General features: G+C 43.5%; 1 protein-coding gene across 6 annotated transcripts in view; it reads right to left on the minus strand.

Annotated features, from left to right (window-relative positions):
- Positions 1-22,062, minus strand: part of LOC126986248 (obscurin-like) — a 269,280-nt gene that overhangs the window by 95,227 nt on the left and 151,991 nt on the right. For 4 of the 6 annotated variants that reach the window (XM_050842223.1, XM_050842222.1, XM_050842220.1 and 1 more), the window contains 9 exons: positions 18,395-18,605; positions 17,071-17,237; positions 15,872-15,992; positions 13,323-13,483; positions 9,663-9,789; positions 8,703-8,860; positions 7,671-7,849; positions 2,044-2,634; positions 981-1,508 (listed from right to left, as the gene is read on the minus strand). In XM_050842223.1, the coding sequence (XP_050698180.1) occupies positions 981-1,508; positions 2,044-2,634; positions 7,671-7,849; positions 8,703-8,860; positions 9,663-9,789; positions 13,323-13,483; positions 15,872-15,992; positions 17,071-17,237; positions 18,395-18,605 (2,243 nt within the window). The remainder of the gene's footprint in view (positions 1-980; positions 1,509-2,043; positions 2,635-7,670; positions 7,850-8,702; positions 8,861-9,662; positions 9,790-13,322; positions 13,484-15,871; positions 15,993-17,070; positions 17,238-18,394; positions 18,606-22,062) is intronic. The other 2 variants (XM_050842221.1, XM_050842225.1) reach the window with 2 other exon arrangements.

Below are 22,062 nucleotides of genomic sequence, written 5' to 3' on the forward strand. Positions count from 1 at the left end.
AAAATAAAAACAGACCAAGGAAAAAAAAAAAAAAAAACGCCAATTCTACGTCAAAGGAAAAGAGACAAACTATGAGACAGCTCGAGACGAACTTTTTGACATTCTCTTCACATACTTTTAAACTCTCTACCACGTAACGCAGCTTCTCGCATGCTCGCCTGTGTTAATGAGAGGTGCTAGGGACCAACCATTACTCCACTAAGTATAACACGCAGTACAACCTCCGCTTTACCATGTTTTAATTAATGATTGTAAGATAGAAACCAAAAGCCGTCATTACAACAAGCCTGGAGGAAGGGAAAGAAGAAGTATAAGAAGAAGGAGGAAGAGGCAGAGTAGGTATGTGCTTGCCTTTTAATTAACTTGGTGGTGTTTATGATTAATTAATACTCGATAATCTAGTAATTAAAAAAGATCAATCACTTCCAAAGTGCGTCCAGCCAGGTTAATTGATTTGAGGTGCGCTGGGCTCTCAGGTGACGTGCGGATACAGGTGTGCTGAGGCCCCAGGTAAACATTCACTGTCTGCCAGGTGGACTACGGTGAGTTGTTGAGGCTAATTAGCATCCAGACGCACGCAGGTGTAGGTGTGGTGGCGGTGGTGGTGGTGGATGCTGTGGTGTTGTGGTGGTGGTGGGGGTGGTATGTGTTGTTAGGGGTAGGGTGGATTGGTGTGCGTGTGTGCGTGTGAGTGAAGGAGTGGATGCATGGATTGGACAAGTGCGCAAAAAATTAATGTCAGTGTGAGTTTCCGTGCTTGTGGGGGGCAAAAATCAGCGTATGTTTGTGTGTTTGTGCGTGTGTGTGTGTGTGTGTCAAGCGTTCATGTGTCTGCCTGTCTGTCTGTGTGTCTGTGAGTGCGTGCGTTCGTGTGTCTGTACCGGCTTACGGATTAGAACACGAAGAAGCAGCCAGCGGGACATGAGTTTAGTGCCGTGTTTGGGGTGGGAGGTGAGTGGGTCGCCTCCCTCGCCTTTTACCTTCTTCAGCGTCTTGGGAGAGGGACCCCCGGCCTCTACTTAGCTTCCTCTGGGCCTCCTTCACCCCCTTCTCCTCCCCTTCAGGCCCTTCGTGTTCCTCAGGGGCTGGTTCCTTCGGGGTTTTGCCGCTACTGGCCTTGGAGTGTTTGGGGGATACGTCCTTCTCCTGCAGGGCCTTCTTGCTCTTCGGGAGTTCGATGTCTTCAAGTGGGATGTCCTCAATGACTTCGGGGAACTCATCGAAGGAGACGGATTTCTTCGGCTGCAGTTTGCCACATTTCACTCGGTGTAAGTCCCCGTTTTCTATCGGGTGCGAGGGTGCCTCCTGCTGGTCGCCCTCCTCCTGGGTGCCTTGGATGAGGGCCTTGACGCGGGGGTCAACCAGAGTGCCACTGCTGGGGAGGGCCAAGTTGGTGTCGTCCTCGTTGTCGGTGACCAGGCCGAGGTACTGCTCCACCTCCATGGTCTGTTTGACGTGCACGATCCGGGACGTTGCCTTGTCGTCCTCGTCCCCCACGTCAGACTCGGCTGTGGAGGTGGTGGAGGTGGAGGTGGAAGAGAAGAAGAAGGTGGTTAGTTAGTTAGTCGAAGTCTGTTCATCCTATTCCTTCCTATGTTTTTTTCTTTTTGTTTTGGGGTTATTATTCTTTTGCTCCTTATTCTTTTTTGTTTTGTGTGTGTGTTTGTTTTCATCCTAACTCTCCTATCTATGTTTTTTTCGTTGTTATTTTGTTTTGTTTTTTAGCGGTTATACTTTTGTTTTTTCGTGTTTTCTGTGTGTTTTTTCTTTCTATTGTGTGTTTTTACGTGTGGTTTGTTTCCTTTTCTTAGCCTATGTCAAAGTACGTTTTTCCCTACCTGTTTACCTCAACGCATTCAAATGTACAAACAGACCACAGGTGAACTACACAACATATACTTGACCATTTAGATGTCAACACCTAACACCTGTGCAATCATTACCTTGAACCTGGATATCAACACCTAACACCTGTGCAATCATTACCTTGAACCTGGATATCAACACCTAACACTTGTGCAATCATTACCTTGAACGTCTCACCTGTAATTATAGTCTTCCCGCCCTTCTGCTGTCTGTTGATGCTGCAAGAGGCGGTCACATGCATCCCTGGCCGGCCCTCCACCTCGTCAGGCTCAAGGTAGAAAGAAGCGCTGTCCACCACCTCCTCCTCGCCTCTCTCCGGCCCTTCCCTCGTCAACACATCCTCCTGTACCATCACGTTCACGGCCTTGGTCAGGGATGTTTCTTCTGTGTCTGATATGGCTGTCTCCGTCTCCACATCCCTTGACACATGTAGCGTTGATGTTTTCCTCCACTTCACCGGCTCTGTTTCCGTCCCGATCTCCGCCTCCTCGATTTCCATGAGTTCTCCCTGCGCTGCACTCATATCCCCGTTTTCCATGGTCACTTGTTTCCCGTTTTCCGTGGGCTGCATCTCGTTTTCGTCCGGGGCTTCCGCAATGGTTAGTTTTCGCTTCTTTTTCGTCCTTCCATCATCGTCATCACTCTCAACTTTCTCCCTCTTCTCCTTCTCCTTCTCCTCCTCCATGGCGTCACTGGCTGGCTTCTGCTTCTCCGCGTTTTCTTTCGCTTTGGGGTCCGTGCGAGGGGTGTCTACGCTATCCTCGGCCTCTGCTTATTGTGAGGATAGTATGAGGGGACGTTGAGGGGAGTCGAAAGGGGGTTGAGGGGGGGCACAATACACCTGTACCTGCCTTTTCATATCCCTCCCTCCCTTACACCTGTCGTCTACCTTTGTGAGCGTACCTGCGTTTACCTGAGGCTTAATTAGACTTCGTTTATGTGGGTTTAGATCTGATAAGTGACTTGTTTTGTTTATTTAGATTTTTGTAGGTAAAGATTTATGATAATTTTGGTGATACTAAATTTGCAGTGCGAGGAAGAGGAATGCACTTAAAGGTACACTACGTTAAGAATTGATTGGAATGGGAACAAAATTGATAAACGGAGAAACTAAATGAACGTAGAGATAAAAGTTAATACAAAAAATGATAATAATGATAAGGTTCGAACAGGCTAGCTCACACACACACACACACACACACACACACACACACACACACACACACACACACACACACACACACACACACACACCTTGACACGCTAACTAAAAAAAAGACTAGAGTAACTAAAATATACACAAAAAATAACTAATGAAAATAAAAGTAATCATAGACACCCATTAAATTATAAACCCCATTTTCTGTCGTGAAAGAAAATGTAAAACAAGGGATTATTAGCACATATTATACACTTATTATTTAACAACCATTTAGATAGAGTGATTTAAACTGTTAACTAAAGTCGCCGCCAGCTAACTCGTGTCCCTAAGCCCCGCCCATTTTTTTCTGAGGCGTCGCTGATTGGCTGAGCTCGATTTTGTTGTTTTTGGATAGAAGAACAACAAGAAATGACCGAATCAGTGGCGTTATTTATAAGTAAGTGATGTTAGAAGAGTTCTGAGTTTTTTCTGCGTTTAATTTCTGAATGGTAAATTTTTTTTTTGTTAATCAACCCGGTAGCAGCGACGGGCCAAATTTGTGGCTTTACCGTGTAGCAGCGACGGGCCAAATTTGTGGCTTTACCGTGTAGCAGCGACGAGCCAAATTTGTGGCTTTACCGTGTACCAGCGACGGGCCAAATTTGAGGCTTTACCGTGTAGCAGCGACGGGCCAAATTTGTGGCTTTACCGTGTAGCAGCGACGGGCCAAATTTGTGGCTTTACCGTGTAGCAGCGACGAGCCAAATTTGTGGCTTTACCGTGTAGCAGCGACGGGCCAAATTTGAGGCTTTACCGTGTAGCAGCGACGGGCCAAATTTGTGGCTTTACCGTGTAGCAGCGACGGGCCAAATTTGTGGCTTTACCGTGTAGCAGCGACGAGCCAAATTTGTGGCTTTACCGTGTAGCAGCGACGGGCCAAATTTATGCCATGATTTAAACCCCCCAAAATAGATGATACATAATCTGATCACAAATGCTTGGATATATATTATGAAATGGTTTGTGTGAGGGGTGATTTTTTCTCATTTTTCTCGCTTGGAGGTACCATTAAGAAACATGATCCCCGCTGCTACCGGGGCTAACACGACGTTAAAAAATGACACGCGTATGAAGCGACACGTTCCCGTGGTCCATTTTTCGCACTCAGGGGAAGAAATTGAACCACGTGAAGAGGCAAACTTGTTATCAAAGGACTGGAATGATTTTTGATCGACTTTTGAAAACTGAGTAGAATTGGCTGGCAGCGACATTAGCGACATTTAATTACACTGATGGGGATGATGATGATGATGGTGGTGGTGGTGATGGTGGTAAGAGAGATGGTGATGTACTCCTCTTCCACCACCACCACTATCACCACCCTCACCATCATCATAAACACATTTAAAAGACATTCATATTTACTTAGTGATGGTGGTGATGATACTGGTGATGATGGTAACAGAGAAGGTGGTGTGTATTTCTTCCACCCCTCACCACCATCATCACCACCACCATCACCATCATTATACACATTTAAAAGGCCTTGACACTGATAATAATTAAATAGAGGAGAAGGTGGTGGTGATGGTGATGGTGATGGTGGTTGTAAGGATGATGATGTGCACTTCACCCATCATCACCACTATCACCATAACCACCACCACCACCAACCATCACTACCACCACCACTATGAACACTTAAAGAGCCACATTGAAATTTGAGGTGGTGGTGGTGGTGATGGTGGTGGTTGTGATGGTGGTGATGGTTACAGAAAGATGATATGTACTTCCCACCACCACCATCATCACCACCACCACCACCATAAACATTTAAAAAGTCATATAATAAACATTCTAGTACACGTGGAGACTGATTTAACACCCAGGTCCGGCCACTCGTTACCTGGGCTTACCTGTTAATTAGACCACACACACGCCAGGTAAAGGGAGTGAGAGGGGGGGACCTGTAACCTTGGGAAAACAATAGAAAATGGGAAACCGAAAAATGAAAATGAAAATGAGAATGATGGTGATGATAGTGAAAATAGCCTGTAACCTTTAGAAACAATGTGAAAATGGGAAACCGAAAAATGAAAATGAAAATGAAAATGATGATAGTGAATGATGATAGTTAAAATAGCCTGTAACCTTGGGAAAACAATAGAAAATGGGAAACCGAGAAATGAAAATGAAAATGAAAATGAGAATGATGATTATGATGATAGTGAAAATAACCTGTAACCTTTAAAAACAATATGAAAATGGGAAACCGAGAAATGAAAATGAAAATGAAAATGAGAATGATGATAGTGAATGATGATAGTGAAAATAGCCTGTAACCTTTAAAAACAATAGGAAAATAGGAAACCGAAAAATGAAAATGAAAGTGAATATGATGATGATGATAGTGAAAATAGCCTGTAACCTTGGGAAAACAATAGAAAATGGGAAACCGAGAAATGAAAATGAAAGTGAATATGATGATGATGATGGTAGTGAAAATAACCTGTAACCTTTAGAAACAATATGAAAATAGGAAACCGAGAAATGAAAATGAATGTGAGAATGATGATGATAGTGAAAGTAACCTGTAACCTTTAAAAATAGCAATGAAAAATGGGAAGCGAAGAAATGATAATGAAAATGGGAGTAGATATGATGATGATAATGATGAGGAGGAGGATAATGATAGTAGAAAAAATGTAACCTTAAAAAAATAGAAAATGAGAAAGGAAATAAAAATATAATAATGATAAATATGAAGATGGTGATGATGATGATGATGAAGATGATAACAGTAAAATAAAATACATTCATAAATCATAATAATGGAATGTGGAAAGCGTGTAAATAATAATAGTAATAATGCTAATGATAATAATAATAATAATAATAATAATAATAATAATAATAATAATAATAATAATAATAATGGGAATGATTAGTGAAATAAAGTACATAATAACAGCTCAGAGGTAGGGGAGGAATTTTCAAAAGTAGGGGAGGAATTTTCAGAAGTAGGGGAGGAATTTTCAGAAGTAGGGGAAGAATTTTCAGAAGTAGGGGAGTAATTTTCAGTAGGGGAGGAATTTTCAGAAGTAGGGGAGTAATTTTCAATAGGGGAGGAATTTTCAGAAGTAGGGGAGGAGAAATTTTCAGGAGGTGGGGGAGGGATATTTGAGAGGGAAGGGGGTATTTTCAGAAGTAAGGGAGAGGGGGAGGAATTTTCGGACGGGGGGAAGGAGAGAAATTTTCATAAGAAGGGGAGGAAGTAGGGGAGGGGAGGAGGAGGGGATCTTAGAATGAAAAAAAAAAGGGTGGTTGGGGGGGCGGGGGGGGGGGGGGGGGGAAAAATACTAGGGGGGTATATTTATGTATTTTGTATGCCTTTTTTATAGAGGGCAAAAAATATCTATAGAAAAAAAAAAACATATTGAAGAAAAGATGAAGGTCAGAACCATCAGACTAAGAGGAGGGGAGGGGAAAGGGGAGGGAGGGGGGGAGAGGGGATAGACAGCTGATTTTCATATAAGTGGTGAAAAAAAATATACAATAACGAGAGAGCATAGGCCTTTGAACACACACACACACACACACACACACACACACACACACACAAGATAAAAAATAATATTATCGAGGATGAAAATATGAAAAAAATGGAAAGTGGAAGATTATGAAAAGAAATTATGCAAGAGGTGAAGTAGATTTTGAGGAAGTGACGTTTTTTTTATTTTTATTTGGTAGGAATGAAATGTGATAAGGAGACGAGGAGCAGGAGAAAGAGGAGGAAGAGGAAGAGGGAGATGAAAAGAAGGAGGAGGAGAAGGAGGAAGTGGAGGAGATGGAGGAGGAGAGATAAAAAGAAGTGGATGTCGAGAGGAGACAAGAGAGAAAATCGATGAGGGTAGTACATTCAGAGAGAGAGAGAGAGAGAGAGAGCAGAGAGCAGAGACAGACAGATAGACAGCCACAAGATGATAAAAAAAAAGACAGAAAGATGATAAAAAAAAACAGACAGACAGCAACAAAATCAGAAAGAGTTAGATATAATAAAAAGAGACAGACTCACCCACCTACTCTCCCTTAGACAGACAGACAGACGGACACAGACAGATAAAATAGATACCCTCCCAATCCTCCCCCACTCCACCACACTCTCATTCTCCCCCACTCCTCCCCACTCAATTTTCTACCCCCACTGAAAGAAATCCATTTAAATCTTTCTCCCCATCTCACCTCACCTTCCCACTCATCCTCCCCATCTTCCTCCACTCTTATCCTCCCCCACACAACCACCCACTCCTCCTTCCCCACTGCAGCCCCTTCCCACTCCTCCCCCACTCGTCCCCACTCCCTTTTCTCCCCCATTATCAGTTCTCTCACTCACTGAAAGAAACCCATTCAAATCGTTCTCCCCATCTCACGTCACCCTCGGACTCATCCTCCCCATCTCCCTCCACTCTCCTCAACTCCCTCCTTCTTATCCTCCCCCACACAACCACCCACTCATCCTTCCCCACTGCAGCCCCTTCCCACTCTTCCCCATCTTCCTCCTTCTCCCTGACTCATCATCCCCATCTCCCTCCTTCTCCTCCACGACTCATCCTTCCACCCACTCCACCACCACCCCACTCCCTCCCACTCCCTCCCCACTCACTGTTGACGGTCAGTGTAGCCTCGGTGGTCACAGTCCCCTCCACGTTGGATACGGTGGCTACGTAATGACCGGAGTCCACCGTCAGCGCCTCCTCGAAGATAAGAATGTACGTCTCCTCTCCCTCCAGCTTCAGCCTCACCCTTCGCTCGTCTGGGGTCCACTTCTTCCCGTCCTTGGTCCTGGGGGAAGGGGGAGGATAGGGGGGAATAGGGTGTGTATGTTGGTTGTGGTTAAGTGGGGGTTAGGTGGGGTTAGCTTGTGTTTGGGGTGGGTAGTGATAGGGTTGCTGTTTGGGGGGGTAATAGGGAAGATTGGGGTGTGGGTGGTGGTTTGGGTTGTGGTTTGGGGTGGGGTGTGATGGGGTTGGTTATAGGGAGGATTGGGGGTTGGGGTGATTTGGGTTGTGTTTTGGGGTGGGGTGTGATGGGGTTGTTGTTTTGGGGGGCAATTGGGAGGACTGGGGTGTTGGGGTGGTGATTTGTGGTTTGGGGTGTGGGGTGATGGGGTGCGTTGTATGGAGGGGTGTTGGTTTGTTGGTTTGTGTGTTTGTGTGTGTTATTCTTTCCCTTTTCCCGCCTTCCCTTTCCCTCATCCTTACACTTCCTCTTTTACTCCTCTCAAGATCATTCACTTACTAATTCTCGCCTTCCTTTTTTCCTCTTTTACATTCATCCTTTCCCTCACCTCTCACTCCCTTAGTCCCTCTTTCTCCCCCGTTACCCCTTTTAACCCCTTTCTCCCTCTTACGTTCTCTCACCCACCACTCCACTCTGGCCCGCCTGTTGTTTCTCACCCCTTCATCTCCTCCTTCTCCCCTCTCGTATCCTCTCCCTGTCTCCCCACACACAACACTTCCTCTAACTCTCACTCGTTTTTCTCCTTCATTCATTCCTCTGCATCCTTCTCCCTCTCTCCCTTCACTTTCTCTGACTACACACAACTGTTCCAATCAGTCTTTTCGCTTGTTTTCCCTCTCCTCCTCCATTCTTTCCCCTCCCCCTCTTTCCCTTCCTCACCCCCCCCCCAACTCACCACTTGACGTCCGGCTGGGGCACACCAATGGCCTTGAACAGGAACTTGGAAGCCTCGAACTCCAAAAACTCGGTATCCTTGAGGCTCTGTAGGATGCTCGGGGGTTCGTGTAGCCTGAATCGTCCCTTGCACGTGCTCTCTCCGTACTCGTTGGCGGCCTGGAGAAGGAGGAGGAGGAGGAGGAGGAGGAGTGGTGGAGTTGGAGGTGGTGGTGGTGGTCGTCAGGTTATGTAGAAGGAGGAAGTGGTAGGGAAGAAAGAAAGAAAGAAAGAAGAGGAGAAAGAGGAGGAGGAGGAGGAGGAGGAGGAGTGGTGGGGTTGGAGGTGGTGGTAGTGGTCGTCAGGTTATGTAGAAGGAGGAAATGGTAGTGAAGAAAGAAAGAAGGAGGAGGAGAAAGAGGAGGAGGAGGAGGAGGATGATGATGTTGTCGTGAAAGAGTTTTTAATACCATCAGGAAGACAGGAAGAGGACAAGAAGAGGAAGAAGAGGAGGAGCAGAAGGAGGAGGAGGAGGAGAAGGAGAACACCGACAACAAGGTGAGAGCAGAAAACAAGGGACGAGGAGCAAAGTTTGAAGAGGAAGAGGAGGAGGATGAAGTGGAGGTGAAGGAGGAGGAAGAGGAGGATAAGGAGGAGGGAAGGAAAACAGAGATGCGAGGAAGAGTGGAGGAGATGGGCGAAGAGAGGGAGAGGATTAGAGGGAAGAGAAAACAGATTGAGGAAGAGGAGGAGGAGGAGGAGGAGGAGGAGGAGATGATGAGAATAACAAATGACGTTTTTCCACTTAATAATAAAATAATAATTACAGGAATAATAATAATAATAATAATAATAATAATAATAATAATAATAATAAAAGGAAGACAAAGAGGAAGAAAATTAAAGAGAGAGAGAGAGAGAGAGAGAGAGAGAGAGAGAGAGAGAGAGAGAGAGAGAGAGAGAGAGAGCAGGTGTTCCTTACCTTCACAGTGTATTGGCCAACGAAATCCGGCGTGGCTTGTAGGATGCAAAGGATCTGTGAGGTATCCTGCGCTCCCCTGATGGCGTATCCTTCCGTATCCTCACGCACGGGTCTGTCCTTGAAGAACCTGGCAAAGAAAACGGGATGACGGTTCCATTTTCTTTTATATTTTTTTTTCTCGTTTTCTTTTTTTTTTTTTCATTTACTTTCCTTTTATTGTTTTCCATTTTCTTGATCTTTTTTTCCTGTCTTGTTTTCGTGTTTTTTTCTTTCGTTTACTTTCTTTTTTATTGTTTTTTTTAATTTTCTTGATCTTTTTTCCCGGTCTTTTCTTGTTTTTTCCTTCATTTTCTTTCCTTTTTTTTGTTTTCCATTTTCTATATCTTTTTTCCTGTTTTTTTTCCACTGTTTTACTTAATTAATAATTAAGTAAAATATTAGAAGAAATTTTCTTCTAATATTTTCCCATTTGCCATATATTTTCCATTTTTCCTTTTTTCCTTTTTTCTTTTGATTGTTTTCCATTTTCTTCAATATTTTTTTCCATTTCCTTTTTTTCATTTTTTCTTCTGATTTTTTTTCCATTTTCTATATTTATTTTTCTTGTCTTTTTCTATCTTTTCATTCTTGTCTATTTCCTCTTTCCCGTTTTCCTCATTTGGACTCCTTCTTACCTCCATTTTCTTTAATCTTCTTTTCCTGTTTTATTGCGCTTCTTTTTCCTTCATTCTCTTACCTCTTTCATTATTTTTTTGTCTAAATTATTTTCCTTTTTCCTATCATATCTTTGCCTCTCCTTTTTTTTTCCTGATTTGATTTTTCCTTTCTCAGTTATTTCGCGTCTTCCCATCTCTCTCCTTTTTGCTCACTTTTATCTTTTCCCTCCCTTTTTTTTACACTTTTCTTGGCTTAAAAATTTTCCCATCTCCCTTTCTTCTATACATCTCCTTGGTCCAGTGGTTAACCTCGCTAGCTATGTATGCACGGCCCTGGGTTCAATTCCCGGCCTGATCCGTTGGCCCCATTCTTCCTGGTCTCTTTATCTCCTTCTTTCTTTCTGGGTTAATTTTTTCTTTCCTCATTTCTTTCCATTCGTAATCTTTTAACATCCCTCCTTCCTGGTTTCTCTCTCTCTCTCTCTCTCTCTCTCTCTCTCTCTCTCTCTCTCTCTCTCTCTCTCTCTCTCTCTCTCTCTCTGCAACCCACCGCTCCCCCCACTTTCACAATCTCTCTCTCTCTCTCTCTCTCTCTCTCTCTCTCTCTCTCTCTCTCTCTCTCTCTCTCTCTCTCTCTCTCCTTCGTTGCTCTTTCTCTCTCTCTCTCCTCATTTCCTGGTCTGATTTCCTTTTACAATTATTTTTTCTCTTAACTTGCATCTTCTTCTATCTCCCTTTTGCTCTATTTGTATTTCCCCTCTTTCCCGTTTTCCTGTCTCCTCTCTCCTTTCTTTCTTTCTCTTTTCCTCTTTTCTGTATTAAATTTCCTTTCTCGATTCTTCCTCTCTTCTCCTTCCTTTTCTGTATCATTCTTCTTATTCCGTCTTTCATTCACCTCTTTCCTCCCTCTTCCTCGCCTTCCTCTCTTCTCTTCTACCTTTCTCTTTTCTTTCATTTCCTTTCTCATTTCCCTCTTCTTGTTGTCTTCGCATCTTCCCTCTTTCGTCCCTTCATGCTTCTTCCTTCTCACGTTATTCCCTCGTTTTCTAGATTGGTTTTCGTCTTTATTCTTCCCCGTTCATCTCTCTCCTTCCTTTCTCTCTTCCTTCTTCTCTTGATTCAGTCCCTTCTCCGTTCTTTCCCTTCTTCCCATCTTCCTTCTCTTCCCTTCTCTGTTTCATTCATCTCTTTCCCATCTCCTCTTTTCTTCCATTCTTCCATCTTCTCTCGATCACCCAATTCTTCCTTGCTCTCTTGATTCAATTTCCCTTCTCTGTTCTTTCCCTTCTTCCCATCTTCCTTCTCCTCCCTTCTGTGTTTCTATCATCTCCTCTTTTCTTCCATTCTTCCTGTCTTTCATCTTCTCTCTCGATCACCCAAGTCTTCCTTTCTCTCTTGTTTCAGTCCCTTCTCTGTCCCTTCTTCCCATCTTCCTTCTCCTCCCTTCTCTATTTCTGTCATCTCTCTTTCCCATCTCCTTTATTTTCCATTCACTCTATTTGACTTCCATTCTCTATTCTTCCCCTTCTTCTCACCTTCCTTCTCCTCCCTTTTCTATATTTGTATCTTGCCTCTTACTCATCTTCCAATCCTCTATCTTCTTCCATTCTTCCTCCTTCCTCTCTCTCTCTCTCTCTCTCTCTCTCTCTCTCTCTCTCTCTCTCTCTCTCTCTCTCTCTCTCTCTCTCTCTCTCTCTCTCTCTCTCTCTCTCTCTCTCTCTCTCTCTCTCTCCCTGTCTTTCGATCATCTTCCTTCTACCCTCTTTCTTTCTCCTTCCCTCTCTATTTGTCTCTTCCTCTTCCCCTTTCCCAATCTTTTATCTCCTTTCTTTTTTCCCCTTTTCTATATTTGGTTTCCTCTCTCAATTATTCCCCTTCTTCCAACCTTCCTTCATTCTTTTGACTCTCTTTTTCTCCTCTCTTCCTTCCTCATTCTTTCATATACTCTCCTTACAGTTATTTCTCTATTCCCTCCCTTCTTTATTTACTTTCCTCTTTCAGTTCTTACGCTTTATCCCACCTTCCTCTTCCTATCCCACCGCTGCCACCAGTGTTGCAATCTTTCTCTCTCTCTCCTGTTCTATTTGTATCTTCTCTCTCTTCCCCTTCCAATCAACTCTCCTCCCACTCTTCCTCTTTCCCTCTCTCTCTCCCCCTCCATCTTCTCCGTATCCTCAGGCGAGCGGCTTTGACAGTACAGTGTGTGGCGGGGGATAGAGGCAACGAGTTCAATCCCAGCTCAGAAAGGCTTATAGGTGAGATAGGTAGCGAGATCTTGTATCCTTGGGTAGGTGTAGGGTTTTAGCTACCTGGGGATGGAGATTAGGGGAGAGGGGGATGGGGAGGGTTTTTTCTTAATCTCTTATGATTTCTTCAGAAGTTATTTCAATAATAGAGTCGTCGATCATTGGAATAGACTCCCGCCGTCAGTAGTTGGCTCACTGAGTATCAATAGCTTCAAGTCTTCATTGGATAAGTACTTCAGGGATAGAGGATTTTACTGACCCTTTTCGTATGTTTCAGGCACACTGCAGCACGGTTCCAACCTGAAGACTTTGAGTTAATAATTTCCCTCACAGCTTAGGTCACCAGTAGCGAAAGTTAAGGGCAGTAATTTCCTCTTATTTCTCTCTTTACTGTAAAATTTCCATGTTCCCTTCTTCTGGTGTTTGTTCTTTCTATGTATTTTCTATGTATTTTCTGTGTATTTCTTTCTATATATTTCCCTTTCTGTGTGTTTTTCTATTCTTTTTTTCTTCTATTTTCCTCCTAGACCCCATAACCGTCCCCATTCTTCCCTAACCCCCTTCTGTCTCCCCTAGTCCCTTTTAACTAATTCATATCCTTCGCTAACACCACTACCCCCCTTTCATCCCCTTTCCCTTTCACCCATTCCCTAACCCCTCCCCTCCCTATCCCCTCTCCTCAACCATCGCTCCCAATCATTTATAGTCATTCCCATACCTCTCCCTCCCCCATTCCCCCATTACCCCTCCTTCCTCACCATTTGACAGTGGGTGGAGGATTCGCTTCCCACTCCACGAAGAGCTTGACGTCCTTAGATCCTTCCTTGGCACACACGTCCTTCAGGGGGGTCACGAAGTCCGGCGGGGCTCGAACCAAGAGGTCACCCTGCGTGCTGGCCTCACCGCTTGTGTTGGTCAGCTGATGGGAGAAGGAAAACGGGAGTGAGAGAGAGGGATGGGTGGGTGGAGGAAGGGAAGGAGGGAGAGAAAAGTGAAGAGAAAATGACAGGGAAACAGAAGTGAGGAGATTGGTTGAAAAGAAAAAAAGAAAAAAATATAAGGAAAAGAAATGAGAAAAAAAGAGCGTTGCTGCCATTGAAAACGTGTTGGGAGCCTTCATAGAAAACGGGGTAATGAAGACAAACAGAAAATGGGAGACTAAGGCAAAAGAGAAAACGGGACACGAAGACACAGAAAATTGGAGATTAAGAGGAAAGAGAAAACGGGACACGAAGACACAGAAAATGGGAGACTAAGAGGAAAGAGAAAACGGGACACGAAGACACAGAAAATGGGAGACTAAGAGGAAAGAGAAAACGGGACACGAAGAAAGAGAAAATGGGAAACAATAACAAAAAGGCGACAATGAAAAACAGAAAATGGGAAAAAATAATACAGCAGAGAAAATGGGAGACGACCAATTTGGACGATAAAGAAAACGGAAGAAATGGAAGAGAAAACAGAGAATGGGAAACTAAAATAAAAACAGAAAATGGGAAGCCAAATAACAAAAAGAGAGAGAGAGAGAGAGAGAGAGAGAGAGAGAGAGAGAGAGAGAGAGAGAGAATATTTACCTACTGATATACATAATTTCCATACCAAAAAAGATCAAAAGAAACTTAACGTAGTCTACCCTTATAGCTTGTTTGTAGTACGAGAGGAGGAGGAGGAGGAGGAGGAGGAGGAGGGATAAAAAGAATGAGGAAAAAACTTGATAATACAAAATAAAATAAAAACTGATTTCTTTTTTCTCTCACTTCTATTTTCTTTCTCTTTCTACTTCCTTCTTCTTATATTTCCCCTTCTCTTTTTTCCCTTCCCTTATTCTCTCCTTTTATGCCCTTTATTTCCTCTTCCTTAAATAATAAAAAAATACGGTAATTTTTCATTGATCTCATTTCCATCTTTTCTTTCTTTTTTTCCCTTTTGTAATTTCTTCCCATCCTTCTTTCTTCCTTTCTTTATTCCCTCCTTTTATTCCCTTTATTTCTTCTTTCCCTAAAATATAAAAAGATGATTATTTATCTTTTATCTCTCTTTTATCTTATTTCTTTTCTTCCTCTTTCTTAATATTTTTCCCATCCTTCTTTCCTCCTTTCTTTTTTCCCTCCTTTTATTCTCTTTTTCCCCTTTCCCTAAAATACAAAAAATATGATGATTTCCCTTTGATCTCTTTTTTCTTTCATCTTTTCTTCCTCTTTCTTAATTTCTGTCCATCTTTCTTTCTTCCTTCCTTTATTCCTTCCTCCTATTCCCTTTACTTCCTCTTTCCCTAAAATAAAAAAAAGATGATTATTTCCCATTTATCTCTCTTCTATCTTCTCTCTTTCCTGTTCTTATTATTTTTCCTCTCCTTCTTTTTCTCCCTCTTTTCACTCCCTCCTTTCATTCTCCTTTCCTCCTTTCCTAACCAAGTAGTGTAAGAAGCTTGATATCTTTTCCCTTTTCCTTCTTGCCTTCTTTTTTCGTTGTCTTCCTCTTTTCTCTTGTTTTCTTTCTTCCTTTCTCTTAATTTTCTTTTCGGCCTAGTCTAAGCTTTTTTCCTTTCCTCTGTTTGTTTTCCTTCCATTTTCTTCCTCTTTCCTTCTTTCCTTTATTTTTCCCTCTTTTCTTCTTGTCTATTTCTTCCGTTCTCCTTCCTTTTCTTCCTTCCTCCTTCCTTTTCTTCCTTCCTTCCTCCTCTTCCTCTTCCATTCTCTCCCTCTTTCCCTCTTTCCTTTACTTCTTCATTTTCTTGCCCATGTCTTCCGTTCTCCTTCCTTTTCTTCCTTCCTCCTTCCTTTTCTTCCTTCCTTCCTCCTCTTCCTCTTCCATTCTCTCCCTCTTTCCCTCTTTCCTTTACTTCTCCTTCATTTTCTTGCCCATTTCTTCCGTTCTCCTTCCTTTTCTTCCTCCTTCTTCCTTTTCATCCTCCTCTTCCTCTTCCATTTCCCCCTTCTTTCCTTCTTTCCTTTATTTTTCCCTCCATTTTCTTGCCCATTTCTTCCGTTCTCCTTCCTTTTCTTCCTCCTTCTTCCTTTTCTTCCTTCCTCCACCTCTTCCTCTTCCATTCTCTCCCTCTTTCCCTCTTTCCTTTACTTCTCCTTCATTTTCTTGCCCATTTCTTCCGTTCTCCTTCCTTTTCTTCCTCCTTCTTCCTTTTCTTCCATCCTCCTCCTCATCCTCATCCTCCTGCCCTTCACTAAGCTGCTAAAGACACATCATTTCCATACCAAAACAGGAGACAAAAACATCACTCCCCTTACCTCTTTCTACCCTCCTAACACACCCTTCCCTCCATCCCCTCCTCCCCCCCTCCAGTACTTACCACACACTTGTACGTTCCTTTGTCCTTCCTCTCCACGTGACGGATCTTGAGGATGTAGAAGGTGTCATCACGGGTCATCTTGAAGCGCTCGTCCGCCATGATCTCCTTCCCATTCTTGTACCTGCGCGAGGGGGGGAAGGGAGACGCATAGATTACCAGGTGTGGGCAGGTAAAGGGATCGCCAGGTGTATGGGGAAAGTGAATGAAAGGAAAGGTAAAGGAATGAAAGGAAGGGCGAGGTGAGGTAAAGTGAGGTGAGAAGAGGAAAGGAAGAAAATGAAGCGAGGGGGGGGAAGGGAGACGCATAGATTACCAGGTGTGGGCAGGTAAAGGGATCGCCAGGTGTATGGGGAAAGTGAATGAAAGGAAAGGTAAAGGAATGAAAGGAAGGGAGAGGTGAGGTAAAGTGAGGTGAGAAGAGGAAAGGAAGAAAATGAAGCATGAAAAAAAATTAAAGGAATGAGAGGAAAATTAAATGGTGGTGGTAAAAGATAATGGGGGGACAGGTTGATGAGTTCCTTGGTTGACTGACTGGTTGATTTGTGGTGAATAGACGGTACTGGACACCCGGGAAACTGTTAGAGTTATATTTTTCTAGTGAACTCTTTTTTTCATTCTTCCTTCTCTTCCTTTTCCCTCTCCCTTTCTCCTCTCCTTTTCCCTTCTTCCCATCCCTTTTTCTCTGCTCCCCTTTCTCCTTTTCTTCACACACCCTCTCTCTCTTACCCTCTTCCTCATTCACCCTTCTCCCTCCCCTTCCCTTACCCCTTCCTCTCCATCCCTTTTCCCTTCACCTTCACATCCTCATCCCCAACTCCTTCACCCTTTTCCAACCCTAACCCAACCCTGTAAACTCACAATTCCCCCCCGTTCCTCTTCTTCCCCCTCACCCCCCATCCCTCCCTTTCTCCTCTCCTTTTCCCTTCTTTCTATTCCCTTTTCTCTACTTCCCCTTCTCCTTTTCTTCACGCCCCTGTCTCTCCTCCACTTGATTGCCCTTTCCCCTTTCTCTCTTACCCTCTTCCTCATTCACCCTTCTCCCTTTCCTCCCCTTCTCCCTTCCTCTCCATCCCCTTTCCCTTCCCTTCACATCCTCATCACGCACTCCCTCACTCTTTACCAACCCTATGCAAACACACCATCCCCCCCCGTTCCCCTTCTTCCCCTTACACCTCCCATCCCTCCCCTTCAACACCCACCATCTGGCATCGGGTTTGGGACTTCCTGTAGCGCGGACTTCGAGAGTGACATCCATGTTGAGCTTCTTCTCGGTCTCTGGGTCCAAGTCGCGCGTGATTTGCGGCGCCGAGTCCGTGGCCACCGTGAAGAAATCGGACACCTGGCCCACCTCGTTAGCGGCCACCACCTGGGAGTAATTGGACAGGTGATTTAGAAGTGTTTTAAAGTAGAGAGGGTAGAGGAGGAGAAGGTGTTATAAGAGGTGTGTTATAAGAGGTAAAGGAGAGAGAGAGAGAGAGAGAGAGAGAGAGAGAGAGAGAGAGAGAGAGAGAGAGAAGGAAGAAAGAAAAAAAAAGAGAAGGATGATAGGAAGAGGAAGATAGAGGAGGTTAGAGCAGAAATTAGAAAGTTAAGAGAAGAGAGAAAGAAGGAAGGAGGGAAGAGAGAAAGGAAGGAAGGTTAGAAAGTGAAGAGGAGAGAGAAGGAAGGGAAGAAGGAATAGAAAGCAAGGAAGAGAGGAGAGAAAGTTAAGACCAAAGTTAGAAAGTGAAGAGAGAGAGAGAGAGAGAGAGAGAGAAGGCAGGTTGGAAAGGAAGAAAGGAAGAAAAGAAAGAAATAGGAAAAGAAATGGTACTTCCCTAACTATTCTTAATATAACTTTTGCCCCCAACAATCCTAAACACCTCCTTACCTACCATATCTTTCCCCTCCCTTCCCTTCCCTAAGCATTCCCCCCCTCTACCTAACACCCATACACACTCCAATCCCCTCTACGACCTCATACTCAATCCCCTTCTATATCCCCTTTTCTCATCCCCTCCCCAGTCGCTCACACCCCTCTCAGTTCCCTTCTCAATCCACTCTACCCTTCCCCAACCCCTCCCTAACCTTTCTCTACTCCACGAACCTTTAGCTAACCCCCTCTTCCCTACCCCAACCCCTCCCTGTTTCCCTCTCTTCCTCCCCCGAACTCTTCCCCAACCCCTCTCCCTTCCCCCAACTCTTCCCCAACTAACCCTTCACCCCTTCCCAACCCCCTTTCCCCAAGCTCACCCACTTAACCTCCTCCTATCCCCCCTTCCCCCAACCCATCCATAACTTATCTCACCCTTACCAGCCCCCTCCCCAGTGCTCCCCAGCCCCTCTAGCCCCCTTCTCAGCCCCCCACCAACCCCCTTTCTCCTCTCCAACCTCTCCTTAACCCTCCCTCCCTTTCCCAATCTCCTTCCGCAAAACTATTTAATCCCTCCTCACCCACTCAGCCTTCTCTTTCACCCTCTTCCCCCCAGTACCCAATCCAGCTCCCCTAGACCCCCTCAGCCCCCCCCCTGCCCCCCAGCTCACCGTGTAGGTTCCGCAGTCTCCGGCCACCATGCCCTTGATCGTGAAGGTCCAAAGGGTGTCGCTGACCTTTTTCAGGCTCACGCGGTCTGTCGATTCCACTGGCCTGCCGTCCACCATGCTAACGGGAAAGAGGGGGGCGGTGAGGGGAACTGGGGAGCGGTGAGGGGGGCGGGCGGCGGGGGGAGGCAACTGGGGGAACAATTCGAGGGGTCTGATGTGCGGGAAAGGGGAAAAACCGGGGATTCGAAGGGAGAAAACGGGGGGGGGGGGGGGGATTGTTGAAGGGGTGTAAGGGAAATGGGGGAATGAAGGGGGTTGAATGGAGTAGTTGGATGAGAATTAGGGTTAACGAGGGGAGTTTTTGAAGGGGTAAAAGAGGAATCAAGGGGATTTTTCAAGGAGTAATGGTAGGAAGGGAAATTAAGGTGTTTTTTCAATGGGTAAATGGAGTGTTTTGATGCGTTTAGGCGAAGGGAGGCGAGTGTAATGGGAGTGAGGAGAACCAGAAGGACAGTAACGGGGTAATGGGGTGGTTAGAGCGTTCATAGAGGGGAAACAGTGGTAAAGTCGAGGGAGAATATAGGTTGCCAGTAAATATTAATAAAATGAGTGAGGGGAACCAGAGGAGTTGTGGTGTAGTGCGTTTATGAGAGGGGAAATGAGGCAAAAATGAGAACAGAATGAGGAGAAAAAATGAGAAAAAGGGAGAGAAAGAGAATTAAAAAGTGAAACGAAGGGAAGTAAATGTGGCAAAAATGAGAAGAGAATGAGGAGAAAAAATGAGAAAAAGGGAGAGAAAGAGATAATTAAAAAGGGAAACGAAGGGATGTAAATGTGGCAAAAATGAGAACAGAATTAGGAGAAAAAATGAGAAAAGGGAGAGAAAGAAAGAATTTAAAAGGGAAGCGAAGGGAAGTAAATGTGGCAAAAATGAGAAGAGAATGAGGAGAAAAAATGAGAAAAAAAGTGCGAAAGAGAGAATTAAAAAGTGAAACGAAGGGATGTAAATGTGGCAAAAATGAGAAGAGAATGAGGAGAAAAAATGAGAAAAGAGTGCGAAAGAGAGAATTAAAAAGGGAAGCGAAGGAAAGTAAATGTGGCAAAAATGAGAAGAGAATGAGGAGAAAAAATAAGAAAAAGGGAGAGAAAGAGAATTAAAAAGGAAAGCGAAGGGAAGTAAATGTGGCAAAAATGAGAAGAGAATGAGGAGAAAAAATGAGAAAAAGGGAGAGAAAAAGAGAAAATTAAAAAGGGAAACGAAGGAAAGTAAGTGTGGCAAAAATGAGAACAGAATGAGGAGAAAAAATAAGAAAAAGTGAGAGAAAAAGAGAAAATTAAAAAGGGAAACGAAGGAAAGTAAGTGTGGCAAAAATGAGAAGAGAATGAGGAGAAAAAATAAGAAAAGGGAGAGAAAGAGATTTTTGAAAAGGGAAGCGAAGGAAAGTAAGTGAAGTTAAGGGACACACGAGTATAAAAATGTGGAATTAATTGGGAAAAGAGGGAAAGAGGTGAAATTAAGGGAAATCAAAGTGGAATTCAAAAAAAAGATTTGGGAAATGAAAGGAAATAAGTGAAAGTAAGAGATAAGTAAAGGGAATTAAAGGGGAAATAAGGGAATAGATGGGGAAAACGAGGGAAAATTAGGGAAAACACGGGAAAATGATGGGAAAGAAAGGGACACGATATCAAAAAGAGAAAAATTATGTGAAATACGGAAAAAAAGGGGTAAAAAATTAAAAAAAAGAGGAAAACGAAGGAAAGAAGGGAAAACAAGGGAATTTAAGGGAAAACAAAGGGAAATAAAGGGAGAACATGATGGGGGAATGAATGTTAATGGGGCGGGTCAGGGTAAGGAATGCGGCATGAGTGAGAGTCGAACTGGGAACACTGCGAGACACTTAGCCAAAGGTGGTCTCTCTCTCTCTGTCTACTTATCTATCTATCTATCTATCTATCTATCTATCTATCTATCTATTTGTCTATCTACACACACACACACACACACACACACACACACACACACACACACATTACAGCGAGAAATATTTTAAAGAGCAGACTTAAAATTATTATTCAAGTGCTTAATCTTACTTACGATATTATTTATTATTATTATTATTATTATTATTATTATTATTATTATTATTATTATTATTATTTTTAGGTTGTGGTTGAGAGAAAGGCGGTACTTAGCGAAATTCAATTGAGGTGCTTTACGGTAATTAATTTTTGCGTAGGTTATGAGAAAATTAATTAGCTCACTCGCAGGTGCTAATAATAAAAAAAATATACCGCAAACAACCTTCCACTTTCGCTTTCTTCGGCCCGCGGTCTGACCTCAGGAAGCTATTCGTTTCCCACTAATCCTTTTTTTTTCGGTAAAGGAAGTCAGTGTTCGATTTCTTACCGGAAGAGTGGATTCAAAGAGGAAGTTAGCATGTTCGGGAAAGAAAAAGGTTAGGAAGGGGATCTTTTGAAGGGGTAGAAGGGGAAAAGGGGGCAGTGACAGCGGGCTTCTTTTCCATTATCGTTTCCTTTTTTTTTGTTTTGCCCATGAGCTGTTTTCTTTGCTGTAAAAAAAAAGAAGGGGATATATTGAAGGGGACGAATGGGGAATTAAGAGGAATAAAAAGAGGAAGTTAGGATGTTTGGAAAGAAAAAGGGCTAGTAGGATTTTCTTTTAATCTCAGTTCTTTCTGGGAACGGAGAAGCGTTGACATTCCCTAAGCTTTCACGGGGGCGGAAAACGCTATTATTTTACAAGAGGGGATGTTGAATCTTGTCTGGAGAAGGAGAGATGATGCATGCATTTAACTTTTTAAGACTCTGGTTCTAGTTACTGTATTTTATGGGGTAATAGGATAGAAGCGTTGACACTCCCTAAGCTTTCACGGGGGCGGAAAACGCTATTATTTTACAAGAGGGAATGTTGAATCTTGTCTGGAGAAGGAGAGATGATGCATGCATTTAATTTTTTAAGACTCGGGTTCTAGTTACTGTATTTTATGGGGAAATAGGAGAGAAGCGTTGGCATTCCCTAAGCTTTCGTGGGGGCGGAAAACTCTGTTATTTTACAAGAGGGAATGTTGAATCTTGTCTGGAGAAGGAGAGATGATGCATGTATTTAACTTTTTAAGACTCGGGTTCTAGTTACTGTATTTTATGGGGAAATAGGAGAGAAGCGTTGGCATTCCCTAAGCTTTCGTGGGGGCGGAAAACGCTATTATTTTACAAGAGGGAATGTTGAATCTTGTCTGGAGAAGGAGAGATGATGCATGTATTTAACTTTTTAAGACTCGGGTTCTAGTTACTGTATTTTATGGGGAAATAGGAGAGAAGCGTTGGCATTCCCTAGGGTTCACTGGTGGCAGAGGAAACTTCATTAATTTTTCATTTTACGAGAGGGAACGTTGAATCTTGTCTGGAGAGGGAGAGTTAATGCAGGTATTTAACTTGTTTAATTCTCGGCTTCTAGTTATTGTATTTTATGGGTATGAGTTTTATTTTAGTAGACTTATGTTTAGATTTTTATTTATTTATTTAGTTGGTTGTCGTGTGCGTATATTTTAGGGGTATTTAGGTTGGATTCTTTGTTTTGTATTTCTATTCTTTAAGTTCTGTATCATTTAATTCTCTCTCTCTCTCTCTCTCTCTCTCTCTCTCTCTCT

This window comes from Eriocheir sinensis, chromosome 61, assembly GCF_024679095.1.
Source record: "Eriocheir sinensis breed Jianghai 21 chromosome 61, ASM2467909v1, whole genome shotgun sequence".
In the NCBI taxonomy this organism is placed as follows: Eukaryota; Metazoa; Arthropoda; class Malacostraca; order Decapoda; family Varunidae; genus Eriocheir; species Eriocheir sinensis.